The sequence below is a fragment of the Rana temporaria genome, chromosome 12 (genome assembly GCF_905171775.1).
Source record: "Rana temporaria chromosome 12, aRanTem1.1, whole genome shotgun sequence".
NCBI lineage: Eukaryota > Metazoa > Chordata > Amphibia > Anura > Ranidae > Rana > Rana temporaria.
Window position 1 is genome coordinate 105141477 of NC_053500.1, and position 14225 is coordinate 105155701.

At 48.6% G+C, this 14225-nt stretch overlaps 1 protein-coding gene across 2 annotated transcripts in view; it reads left to right on the top strand.

Moving 5' to 3' along the window:
* Window positions 1–811: 811 nt before the first annotated feature.
* SLC16A5 (solute carrier family 16 member 5) overlaps window positions 812–14225 on the top strand; it is a 140741-nt gene continuing 127327 nt past the window's right edge. Inside the window, exon 1 of one of the 2 annotated variants that reach the window (XM_040330072.1) lies at window positions 812–1091. In XM_040330072.1, the coding sequence (XP_040186006.1) occupies window positions 1081–1091 (11 nt within the window). In that variant the 5' untranslated portion in view covers window positions 812–1080. The remainder of the gene's footprint in view (window positions 1092–14225) is intronic. The other variant, XM_040330073.1, reaches the window with a different exon arrangement.

Here is a 14225-nt window from a genome sequence, read left to right on the forward strand (position 1 = left end):
CCCTCGTCCCGGATCGCTCCCCGCGGGTTACCGACCGCCGCATGTACCGGGGGGGGGGGTCCCGATCGCCCACGGAAAGGCGGGGACGCCGCCTGATTTCTCCACAAAGCGGTCCATATTAGAGGGGAGATGTGCCCAGAGGTGGAGGGGAGTACGTGGGGTGACTCAGGCCGATTTTATAGGCTGTATTTCGGTCGTGCTGCAGGACCTGAGGGGGAGAGCAGCTAGTCCATACGGCGCCGGAACCGGAAGTGGAAGGGGGTTTTAAGTGCCCAGTAAGTAAGTGGTTAAATCCCCTAAAAAAAAAACAAAGCTGCAAGGCCTGTTTCTTGCCTCTGAGTGACTGGAAATGCGTGTGCCTGGCTGTGCAGGGTGGGAGATGACCATATTCACCAGCGGCCCTTATGGGGGTAGCGCTACATATCTAATGAAATAAAAACACAGATGGCTCTTGCAGCAAAAGGGTTGATATTACTTTAAGTGCAAGGAGCATGTAAATGAGAAGAGAGATGAGCACTTCAGTTTGCTGCTTTTCTCTTTACTGGCCTGTCACAGGCTGGGGAGGGACAAGACCTATATGTGTTATTTATATGTATTCCATCTGTTAGCCCAAGGGTCAACTTCAATGACAAGGACAACTGAAAGCACACAAGGTTCACTGTCTACTGGCTGTTTATGTTAGGAAGCTGATACGTCCGTTTTTTTTTTTTTTCCCTCTTCTAGGCTATAGTTTTTGTTGCCTATTTCCAGAGAATAGCAAATACTGCAATATTGTCCTAACTTATATTTCTGTTTTCTTCTCAGGGTCAGGCTACAGTGGTTGCGACATAGTTCTGTTTGTTGCACCGGTCCAGGGTGTTCCCTATGACACCGCAGAATTGCTAAATGTGCTTAGGGGGATGTCCTAACTGTCTATTCCTGTCTGCTATATGATTACAAAAGAAATGCAGCTTTTACTTGTATGTAGTCAGCCCCATAAAAGTCAGAGGAACATTTCCCAGCATGGTGCAGAGCACAGCACAGTGACCAGAAATATTCACAATATGTGGGAGAGAGAAGATTTAATTTACAAAACCTAGGATGGCACAGAGGTAAGTGTATTTTACACATTACACTTACCTTCATCAGAGCTTTAGAGCTTATTTTTCTGGAGTAACTCTTTGAATCTTTTCTATGGACAGTACAGTCTAGATCCGGGGTTAGCTTTCTTTATAGGAGGAACCTCCAACCTCAAAGGGTCACACATAGATTTCAGTATGACAGCAGACACAATGGGGTCTAATCAAAGGCTTTGGTCATACTACAAAAGCTGGTTAGAGACTGCAGACATAGTTAGTCATGTTGAAAAAAATACACAAGTCCATCTAGTTCAACCAAAAAAAAAAAAAAAGTACGATCCCATATGCACAATCCTTCACCCACAGTTGATCCAGAGGAAGGCGAAAAACACCAGCAAAGCATGCTCCAATTTGCTACAGCAAGGGAAAAAAAATCCTTCATGAGAATACCCGAACAAACCACTTACCCGTACCCATGTTCTCGTCTCACCCCTTTAACCATAAATAAAGACTCAACACATGTTATCCTTGAATGGACGTAGAGGTCGGCCACAGCTTTATTTGTTAAACATAAACAACATCTGTTTAACCTTTAATACCATCTCATGGTAAATTACCACAGGGGGGAAGCAACCAGCCAGCCGCCGGCATAAACCGACGGGCATAATAGCCTTCCCCCTTTCCTTTATTAATATTACCGCCAGCTGTGACTTAACAATAAATATTTCACATAGAACACGAATAACAAGGCCTGTAACCAAAGCCGTAAAAACCGTAATATAGTACGGGAATAACAACCGCCATAACTCCTCCGTACAAAACTCACTTGCTCATTTCCATTGTTTATTTATTTTTTTATTTTTTTTATTACATCATAGTCCCTTTTTTTTTTTTATAACCACCTGAAACTGTGAGATAGAACGGAACCAGGGGGCGGGAGGGCGGGAAACTCACTTGCTGGGGGCTGCTCCGGGTAAGAGGAAGAAGGTGGGAGGGAAACCCACCTTAAAGCCTTGGTCACATGCTCCCCAAATGCCTCCCCCTTGTGCCTATTTAATTGGTCCTGTCTGCCTAGAAAACCACCCTCCCAGAGGGGAGGGGAAGGGGGGGGGGGTACTAAAGGGGAGAGACACATTTAACCCCTTTTCCTGACTGTCCCATCTCCTCAAGTAGTCCGTGGCACCTAGCCCTATCTGGGCCGGTGCCAACCAGACTACCCGAACAAACCACTTACCCGTACCCATGTTCTCGTCTCACCCCTTTAACCATAAATAAAGACTCAACACATGTTATCCTTGAATGGACGTAGGGGTCGGCCACAGCTTTATTTGTTAAACATAAACAACATCTGTTTAACCTTTAATACCATCTCATGGTAAATTACCACAGGGGGAAGCAACCAGCCAGCCGCCGGCATAAACCGACGGGCATAATAGCCTTCCCCCTTTCCTTTATTAATATTACCGCCACAGGAGGAGCACAGCCCCTCAAACTGGGCTCCGACCCCCACCCAGAATGTAAAGGGCCTGTTCAATCCCGTCCTGGAGGCCAGACAAAAAGATATCGAGCCCGATATCATTAAGATGGACCCCATCCTGACCCATGAGCCGCCTAGTGTCCCCTTCTAGCTGCCTGTGCCTCACGACTACCCCTGACCTGGCCCTGACGTACCGGGACATGCGTGCATTAATTGTCCTGCGAGCCCTCTCAATTGCAGCCGCATCCCTATCCTCCTGCCAGGTGACCCGAGGGACAATCTCAGACCAGACCAACATGATTTCTGAAAAAAGAAACGCCAATCTCTCCAAATCCATTCTCATCAGGGTAATGATCTCCAGAACCCGCAGGGAGCGAATGTCGTTCCCTCCTGCATGGATTACCAACACCACCGGCGTCCGAGATACGCCGGCGATCTGAAAGGCTTCCATCAATATCCGAGACCAGGAGAGCCCCCCAATACCTCTCCAATGAACCTCCACTGGAAATCCCAGGGACCTGCCGCCCGGCCGACAAATGGCCCTCTGCGCGGCCCGATGGATATATGAATGGCCCAGAATGTGCACCACCGGCGCACGAGGACCTGAAAAAGGGGAAAAACCATTATAGCAACAATTCCGGGCGAACATAGCCTGCATAGCATCCCGACTTCCACCTACCAATTATTTGAATGTCACCCATCGCTAGCCCGGCCCTAGCCGCTTCCGTAGCCGCACCAATTCTGAACGAATGTGTGCCAAAATCCCTCGCCGAAAACCCGGCAGCCACAAGGCAGCATTTAAAAATCGCACTGAACTGGTACCGTGTAAGGGGGGCCCCCGAAGCATGCACCAAAAACTTTTCCCCAACAGGACTCACCTTCAGGAACTCGGTTACCATGGCAACTGGACAAAGCGTACCCCCAACCGCCCCAAGGCGTAGCCAAGAACCTTTACCCAGCTGGTCCGTTTTGGACTTTCTCACCCGGACCTGTACCACCCCATTAGTCAGTAGGACGTCCTCCCTAAAAAGGCCCCCGTGGCCGAGAACGCCACTAGTTCGCTTACCCGTAACGCTCCAAAAAAAGCCAGGCAAAACGCCGTAGAAAAAAGAAGGCCCTCGTAAGGAGAGGAACATACCGTAAGCGTCGCCCCGATAAGGGAATTCAGCAAGGCGAAGGAAACTGGACGCCTACCGTCCTTTTTCCCGTGCACTTTCCGCCAACCCTTTAATGCTTGCAAGATACCGAAATGTTTCGTGCAATCCTGCCAACCCCGAAGCTTTAGGTGAAAACCAACTCCCCCCATGCGGCGTTGGGCCACCGCAGCGGAACATCCAGAAAGCTCCAAAAACAAGAGATAATCTACCGTAACCTGAAAGCGGACCTTCCCACAGGAAGTCACGTCCCTGTCACCCGCCACCCCCAACCAGGCATTCCACGCCTTACCATGATTGGACCAGGTAGCCGGAGTCACCGAAGCAGCAATGAGGGGCATCAAATTCCGGACACCAGGGTCCATAGGGATCTCGGGCAAGGCAGGCCTTCCTGATCCGCCCCGGGGCAAAGATTCCGGAACTCCTGAAAACGAAAACGAGACAGTAAGTCAGCGATAACGTTATCAACACCGGGGACATGACGAGATCTGAACCAGATATTATACTCCAGGCACCTGAGCACCAGGTGACGGAGTAGGGCCAGAACCGGCAGCGAAGAGGAAGACAAACCGTTGATGCAATGCACCACACTACTATTGTCGGTCCAGAAGCATACCTTCTTGTCCCTGAGCTGCTCCCCCCAAAGTTCAACCGCCACCACGATGGGAAAAAGCTCAAGGAGAGTCAGGTTGCGACATAACCTCTGCTCTTGCCACTCTAGTGGCCACGATTCCGCGCTCCAACTTGCCCCGAGAATCGCGCCGTACCCTACCGAACCGGCCGCATCAGTGAAAAGGGACAATTCTTGATTCCCTATTTCCTCCGACAGGAAACACGTGCGCCCGTTGTATGTGGCCAAAAAACGCCGCCACACTGACAGGTCCGCTTTTAGGGAAGAAGTCAGGCGTATGCGATGCTCAGGCCTCTTGGCACCTCTGGTGGCCAGAGACAGCCGGCGTGAAAAAACCCGACCCATCGGCATGATACGACATGCAAAGACGAGGAGGACCAACAGCGACTGCAATTGACGCAGAGTAACTTTTTGAACTTCGCAAAACCCATCGATTAAGCCTAATAGCTTCTCGAGCTTGTCCGACGGTAACCTGAAGACCATTTCGATGGAATCGATTTCAATGCCCAAAAAGGATAGCCTGGTGGTCGGGCCCTCCGTTTTTTACGCGGAAAGCGGAACCCCGAACCTACTCATCAAGGCACAGAAAGAGTCAAGCAATTAACGACACTGAGAGGATTCGGCCGGGGCAACTATCAGGAAATCATCCAGATAATGAATGATGGACCTACAACCCGTTGCATATCGCACCACCCATTCCAAAAAGGAACTGAACAATTCGAAATTGTGGCACGATATAGAACAGCCCATAGGCAAACAAGTGTCATAATAGAAGAGGCCATCCACACAGCAACCCAGAAGGTGGTAGCAATCCGGGTGCACTGGCAGCAACCTGAAAGCAGATTCGATGTCAGTTTTAGCCATCAGGGCACCTCTGCCAGCCCGACGGACCAACAACACAGCCTTATCAAAGGAGACATAGGAAACAGACGTGTCCTCTTTAGAGATGCCGTCATTTACCGATGAACCCCTGGGATAAGATAGATGGTGAATTAACCTAAACTTACCATTATCCTTCTTGGGGACCACTCCCAATGGAGAAACCCTCAAGTTGGGAAACGGTGGGAATGAAAAAGGACCCTCAATGCGACCCAAATTGACCTCTTTACTAACCTTGTCCCGCAGGGCATCCGGGTAAAGAGTAGCCGATTGCAGATTGCCAGCCAGCTGGTGTAAATCTGAGGGAATGAAGGGGATAAGAAATCCATACAAAAAGCCTATGTGCAACAGCTCCGCCTCAGACCTATTGGGGTAACGTTCTAGCCAGGGGATCATCTCTTCCACGCTCACCGGCGTCTTTCCCTTCAACAGGCCCTGCACCCCTTTGCGCCGGTTTTGCGCCGCGGGGGCAGCAAACTGCTCCGTGGGCGCCACCGCAAGAGGAACACTCGTGCTTGAACTTGCACAAGCCGAAGAACTTGCAATGACCCTCATTAAAGAGCCAGCATGTTCCGGGTCTCTTTGTGGCTGCTGCGCCCTGCTGGTTTGCTGAGGAGGCAGCGGCCCCGCCAAGAAAGGGAGTCTGTCTCTGCGCCATCATAAGCCACAGCCAGACATCCGTCGCCTTGCAGCCCCATCCTACCTCGGGTTGTAACGCCAAACGCCTTCTGAACTCTTCATCATATTTCCACCAAGCGCTGCCACCATGGGACTTATAGGCGTTGTATACTGAGTCCAGATAAACAAAGAGCTCCGAACAGCGTTCGGGGTGTTTTTCCCCCATAATACCACCCAGTACAGCAAAAGCCTGCAGCCAGTTACCTATCGTCCTGGCAACCCGGGGCCTGCGCTCAAATGATCTCTCAGTATATGGTTTGCGCTCCCTATCAATGGTATGCTGATCAGCTGAAACCAAAGCCCATATATCTATGTATTTATTTTCCCATATTTTTTGCTTGATGTCTTCACTAACGTGTGCTCCTAACGGACTAATCCCACAGAAAAAGGACTCCTTGTGAACACCGGCCCTTGGCGGAGACGGAGGCCGCTTGCCCGCAGGAGGCGTAACCACCCCCTGGGAGCCGGGCTCCAGCTGCGTCAATAATGCTTTTAAAACCGGTACCAAAGCATGCGCCCCACCCCCGTCCCCCCAGGCCCCTGCGAAGTCAAACTCACCATTAACTGCCGAAGATGGAGGAGGAGGGACCACCGTAGGTATCGCAGCTGACACCGCCGAAGAAGCAGATGCGGGAACAGGCGGAAGGAAAGCCGGCACTGAAGAGGGAGCCACCGAAACCGATGTGGCCACGGGAACCACGGAGGATGCAGGCACGCCGGGCGGCTGGTCCGCGTGAGAAGGCCGCCTGGAGCGCCCCGATGAACCCTGTCTAGACCTAAGCCGACCCTCGCGGTCCCTGGATCGGCTCCTGGAGGAACTGCCAGAGGAGGATGGTGACCCCCAGCGGGAGGATTTGGATCTACGCCAGTATCTGTTGTGACGCCTGGGGGATCTATGGCGACGGCTTCTGCTGTACCGGCCGTGACGCCCAGAGCTGCGCGACGATGACCTGGAGTGTGACCGCATCTCCCCCGTCTACGGGACCGATCACTCCTGTAACTCGCGGAACGGGGGGGGGGGGGCGGTGGGGGGCGACTGCGGAGGTGTTCTGGTGAGGAGAAGGGAACACTATGTCCTCATCAGCGTCCGCAGCTACAGGTGCTTGGGGGGGGATGTGAGCAGCATGGCCAGGATGGGCTAGCCCATTCACTGCTAAGTCAGTGGAAGGGTCAACTACAGTGGAAGGGACAACTACAGTGGAGGCAGGGGCGGGGGGAGCATCAGCAACTAAGCCAGCCTCCTCGCTACTCGAGGAGCTGGAACCATTCACATTGGCATTGCTCATGATGGAAAACAGGGAGGGGGAGAGGCACACACTCTGTGCAGGCACACGAGGAGCAGAAGAGGAAGGGGGCGGGGCTACAGCACCGCTGCGCGCTCGAGCGGCGGCCCCGCCCCTTCCTCCCCCTTTTCCAGCATCAGATACAGCGGTGACTCTGCGCCGCTGTAAGGCCCTAGGGGGACTGGGACTCAACCTCACAGGCGGTCGGGTGGCCCTACGAGGGGCCCGCCGACCCCTTACCTGATCATCCACAGTCGGGCACGGCGAGGGGGACGGTCCAGGCATCCCCAGGTCGGCGGCGATGCGAGCCAGGAAGCCTCCATCGGACCGCACCCGCTCCCGGATCAAACCCAGCAGGTCTTCAGCCATGACACAGCCAAGAAAGGTAAGACAAGAAACTCACTTGCTGGGGGCTGCTGCGGGTAAGAGGAAGAAGGTGGGAGGGAAACCCACCTTAAAGCCTTGGTCACATGCTCCCCAAATGCCTCCCCCTTGTGCCTATTTAATTGGTCCTGTCTGCCTAGAAAACCACCCTCCCAGAGGGGAGGGGAAGGGGGGGGGGACTAAAGGGGAGAGACACATTTAACCCCTTTTCCTGACTGTCCCATCTCCTCAAGTAGTCCGTGGCACCTAGCCCTATCTGGGCCGGTGCCAACCATCCCCCGAGAGGCAATTGGATTTTCCCTGAATCAACTTTACCTATAAATGTTAGTTATATTGTATACATTTAGGAAAGAATCCAGGCCTTTTATAAAGCAATCTACTGAGCTTGCCCCAGAACCACCCCTGGAGGGAGTCTATTCCACATTTTCACTGCTCTTACTGTGAAGAAACCTTTCCGTATTTTGGAGATGAAATCTTTTTTCCTCTAGACATAAAGAGTGCCCCCTTGTCCTCTGTGATGACCTTACAGTGAATAACAACACCAAGTTCATTATATGGATCACTTATGTATTTGTACATGTTGATCATATCCCCCTTAGTGCCGGTTCACATTAGTGCGCTCTGTGAGATCGCATGTGATTCACACTGCAGGGCAAATCACATGCGATGTCCATGCGATGCGATTTCAGCCATAGGGATAGTATGGCTTAATTTGCATCGCATTCGGACCAAACTCGCACAGGACCCTTTTTTTGGTCCACACCAGAATTGTATCGCATGGATGTTCAAACACATGCAATGTCCGAACTGTCAGTTTGCAGTGCAAAATACAAGCTGAAATGGGGGGTGTCATTAACATTGTACTGACACTCCCAGCAGTTCGCATATGGCAGTGTGAACTGCCTTGCGAGTCAGGTGCGATGCGGGAACAGTGGATTTGCAGGGTTCACACATCGCACAAGTGTGAACCGGCACCCAATCTCCTCAAGAGGGAATAGATTCAGTTCCTCTAATCTTTCCTTATAGCTGAGCTCCTCCATGCCTCTTATCAGTTTGGTTGCCCTTCTCTGCACTTTCTCCAGTTCCCCGATATCCTTTTTGTGAACTGGGGCCCAAAACTTATGCATATTCCAGATGAGGTCTTACTAATGATTTGTACAGGGGCAAAATGATCTCTGTCTCTGTCTGTCTCGCTCTATCGCGTTACTTTACTGCAAGACACTAATAACCATAGTAGTAATGCTGAAGAACTCCCAGACATTGTTCCTCACCACTCCTGATTTATTAGCCACTACTGAAATGACACAATGGCAAACACTGTGTACTTATCTGACTGATCACTGTTTCCTCCCCTGACAAAGATCAATGCCTGCAGCACTCCCTCATCAACTGTCTATTATTCAGTAGAAGAGAAGAGCAGGTTGGCCTTGGCTCTCATTTTAGTAGCCTTTGTTCTTTAATCTACATGACACACTGAACCACAAGAAGGCTTCCAGGGAAGTCCCCGCCAATCTCACCGTGCTTTCAAAGACCAATAGAGCATTTTATTAATTATAGAGCGCATAGCTCCCAACTGTCCCTGATTTTGAGGGACTGTCCCTGATTTGGAACAATGTCCCTCATTCCTCCTCATTTGTCCCTCTTTTTGGTCTGATCTATATAGATGTATATAAAGTGCATTTTTTATCAAAAAGTGTTTTCCAGCGCTAAACCTCTCATCTGATTTTTAAATTACTGCATCTGTAAATTCCAAAAGCCAATATAAAGGAATATTATTGGTAAGAAAAGGCACTTGTGGGTTTAACCAATCTTGTTTTTTGTACAATTCTCCTTTAAGGGGGCGTGGCAAGGGGTGTGTCCTAAGCCTGCATGCTTGTGTCCCTCATTACCATCTCAAAAAGTTGGGAGGTATGGGTGAGCGTCCTACATGCTGCTAAGTATATGCCCTATAAATATCAATTGCAGTGCTTAAAGCGGGAGAATCCCAGGTGATTCCATTTCTGCTCAGGGGGTATGTATTTGATGCATTGGACTCCCAGTAAGTGGGTTGGATAGGGCTGGATATAATCACTTGGAGAAGTGAGTCTGTGGTTGATGAATATTGTAGAGTGGTGCTTAAAGTGGAGGTTCACCCGGAAATTGCTATTTTTAACCTTAGATTGATGCTCATTTTGTCTAGGGGAATCGGGTGTTTTTTTTTAAATCGAAGCAGTACTTACCGTTTTACAGATAGATCTTCCCCGCCGCTTCCGGGTATGGTCTTCGGGACTGGGTGTTCCTATTTGATTGACAGGCTTCCGACAGGCTTCCGACGATCGCATAAATCGCCTCACGATGAGCCGAAAGAAGCCAAACGTCGGTGCGGTTCTATTCAGTGCCTGCACACCGACGTTCGGCTACTTTAGGAAAATCGTGACGCGATGTATGCGACCGTCGGAAGCCTGTCGGAAGACTGTCAATCAAATAGGAACGCCCAGTCCCGAAGACCATACCCGGAAGCGGCGGAGAAGATCTATCTGTAAAACGGTAAGTGCTGCTTCGATTTAAAAAAACTACCCGATTCCCCTTGACAAAATGAGCATCAATCTAATGTTAAAAATTAACTTTTCGGGTGAACCTCCACTTTACAATAAACTTTCCAAACATTATATCATTAGGAAGAAATTCAAGCAAAAACGGTCCCACTGAACAAGTTGGAGTCCTTAGATCAATTTCAATCCCTCCAAAGTGAAAAAAGTCCCACAGGAGATTCTAATGCCGCGTACACACCATCGTTTTCTGCGATGGAAAAAAACGTCATTTTCAAAAACGTCAATTTAATTGACCGTGTGTGGGCAAAAACGTCGTTTTATGTCTTCTAAAAAACGACAGAAAAAAATTGAAGCATGCTTCAATTTTATGTGTCGTTTTTGGCCGACGTCGTTTTCTGTGTTCTAAACATTGACCGTGTGTACGTAAAAACATCGATTTAAGCCCGCGCATGCTCAGAAGCAAGTTAGGAGACGGCAGCGCTCATTCATGTAAAACGACTGTTCAGAATGGAATCAGCACATTCGTTAAGGTGTTTTTCAGCTTATAGACAAGAAAAGAAAGCGCTTCTTTAACCCCTGCTTTTAACTGCTACCCAGAAATGGACGTTTGTTGCGGCTGATCTTGTTGCATAGTTATGACAAGCTTTTAATTAGTTTCTTTCTTGTTAGATAATGTTTATGTTTGTGTTCTGTTATTTAGTTGTATCTTCCATCTTAAACATTTTAAATATATATATTGGTCCACCTTTTATTTTTTTTTTAAATTTTTGTCCCCAATTTGATTAGTAATCTCTATTTTGTTTTTATTTAGGAGTGTGTGAAGTGTCTGCAACAACCTAATTTTTTAGTTTACTCACCCACAAGCATGTTTTTTTACCTTGTTAATGTTTGCATTATTTTTTTTGTCATGGGTCTGCCCACTCAATACTGATCTCTCAAATCTACAATAAAGAAACATGTTAAAATTTGGCTGAAAAAATAATTTTTATTTTAGTCTTCATAAAAATTTTCAAAAAAAAAAAGTGGCAACCCAAAAACACAACATAATAAAAACAAAGATGCCAGGGTAGGCAGCACTTTAGAGCATGCTTGTTTTTTTCTGAAAACAAGGGTCCCCGAAGCCACAAATACAGCCTGTGAGTCCACATAACAATTCCATCAGGGGCACCGTATTATTTCTTCGCCCTTTTCTTCCCAGCAGCCTTCCCTGCAGTCTTCCCTGCAGCCTTCCCGGTAGCCCGAGTCCTTGGGGGCTGGGTTCCTGGAGGAGATGAGGTGGCAGGAGCCATAGCAGCCTCATGAGGTGGAGAAGCAGGAGCAGGTGCAGGAGCAGGAGCAGGTGCAGGAGCAGGAGCAGGTGCAGGAGCAGGAGCAGGAGCAGGAGCAGGAGGAGCAGCAAGGACAGGAGGAGCAATCCGCACAATGTGGGTGTCGTCATCGAGCTGCCCCAGGGATGCCATGGTTATGGCTTCGAACATGAGGAGTTCGCAGCGCACACGCTGGCTCTGCTCCAGATTGTACATCTTGGCTGCAATGAGCGCTGCGAACCCCTCAACTTCACTGGGTGGCTCTCGGATGGCTGCAGTAGCTTGGCGAAGCAGGCCCTGGGTCTCCTCCTCCATCTGTCGCATACTCCTGAGCCGTTTATTGGGATTGCGGAATGGAGGGATCCGGGAGATGGTATCCCGCCGGCGTGCCTCCTGGGTCCCACTGGGGCCTGCCACCTCCTGGCTCCCAGTGGGCTCTGCCACCTCCTGCCTTGCAGTTGGCCCTGGCTCCTCCTGGCTCCCTGTGGGCCCTGTCTCTTCCTGGCTCCCTGTGGGCCCTGGCTGTTCCTGGCTTGGGTCTGCCTGTGTATGAAAAAAAGGAACATATGTTATTTGTGTTTGTCATTAATCACACACATTTTTACAATCATGAGTGATGCAAATTGAATGTCAATATATATTACACACAGGGTCGCCATCCTTAATTATGTGGCCCCTTAAACACCTTCAGACATGGTCCCCCTGGAATTATGTGGGTTGTTGCATGCCTAATTTCTTAAATAAGTGGCCTTTTCACCAAAAATTAATTTAATCAATTTAGTGTCAACTAGATAGTACTCAAAAAGGGTGTCTTCCATCTGGGACCCCTTGCAGGTGTATTGCGTTACTCCCCCCCTACTGGCCTATCTGAAAATGCCACCCACTCCTTCATCAACATTATTAATTTGCCCATTTTGACCCCATCATGTTTTCCCACTACTGACTATTGATCCTATCCCTAAACTTACGAGATTCACATAGAATTTAGAACAATAGTAACATACATTTACCATTATTACTATACTTGTCATATACTAACTAAATTCAAACAAAAAACACATACCATTCTCCACGGCTCACAATTGGGGTCCTCCAGGAACTCTTCCTCTTCCTCCGAGCTTGTCTGCTCTTGTCTGCAGGGAAGACTGGAGGATTGGCTGCTGGGAAGCTGGGAGCTACCTCTTGGGGGAAGGGTAGACATGGATGTCCTGGTCTCAATGTGGTCGTCCAGGAACTGCAGCTGACTATAGTACCACAGGGTTGGTTTGTATATGGAGTCAGCTGCAGCCCCAGACCTCATTGAGGCCAGGACTTGGACCCGTTGGGCCCTGTAGGTGCCCCTGATGGAATTGATTTTATTTTTCACAGTGGCTGTTGTGGCGTTGGGGACCCTTGTTTTCACAAAAACAAGCATGCTCTGTCTAGCTTTCTCCCTGGCATCTTTGTTTTTATTTAGTGTGCTTTTGGTTTGCCACAGAACTGGATGTTCCTTCCATTTTTGGATGAAGTCTGTGAGGAAGTCCGCATCCTTGAAGGCATCCATTCTTTCTGCACATGAAACAGAAGCCAAAACATAATGTAATTAAAGGCACTAGCTTACTTCCCCTAACTAGCCCACAAACTCATTCCCTATTCACTATAATAAAGTCGGAATTAAAAACTTACGTCTCGTCGTTAGGAAAGATCGGGAATTACGACTTCTTCCACAGACTATGCAGGCCGTTTCCAAACACGTCCCATCCCTTTTACACTACGCACGCGTGACGCTCCGCACGACACCCCGCCCCTGACGTTCGGTATCGTCCTTTCCACGCCCCTTCTCTGTCGTTTGGTGAGTGAGAAAAGATGGACAACATGGAGGTGTATTCTAGCTCTAGCCAGGAGGCAGGCCAGGCCCAAACACGCCGCAGATTCCGCTGCAGAGCCTCCAACATGAGCTTTAATGAAATGGTGGAGATGGTCACCATATTGAGGAGGGAGGACTATGATGCCAAGCATGGCCCCTACATGCATCCCAATAAAGTAAAAGCCCAAATTATGGAGGTCATCCGTAGGCTCCAGCGGAAGTTTGGGAAAACCAGGAGCAGAGAGCACCTGCGCAAAAGGTGGTCGGATTTGAAAAAAAGGGAACCCCACCAACTTTACCGAATTAATAAGGTGATTCGAAGAAGAAGTAAGTTTTTTCCATGTGTATTTAATTATTTTGGTGTGTTCTTTGTGCCATTTTTTTTTTGTGCCAGGTTGACCATAAAATGAATATTATGAATGTGGACGCATGATGCAGTCGTCGTAGTCGTCGTTCATTCGGTGACTTTCAATAATCCAATACCATATTAACGAGAAATGGCATCATGCCTAGTTGGCATGTGCAAAGGGGAGTTGAAGCACTGTATCTGAACAAAAATCGTAAATTGAGGAATTGTGGGCGAATGAACGACGACTCCTATGACCAATTAGTCGACACAAATATGAAAGTTGTGACATTTTTGGGGCTTAAAAAAAAGGTGTATTCAATTCTGGAATAGATGGAAATGTGTTTCAGCTTATTTTAGAAGAAACGTAAATACCTTGAGATTCACAAAAAGGAGCGTTTGCTACTCCTTTTTTTATTGAACATGTGTACTCAGTAGCACAATTGTTTGTCACAATCACAACCTATGTTGGGTCACACACAGGGGTGAGCAGATCCAGGGGAGACTTGTTTAGCTTACATATCTAAACTTAAAAATTGTGTTAACTGATTTGACATTACTTTGTGAATGGATTAAATATTGGTCTATTTTATTGATAATTGTTTAAAAATCAACAATAGTGACCTTTTGTTTAGCATTTCTTATTTTTTG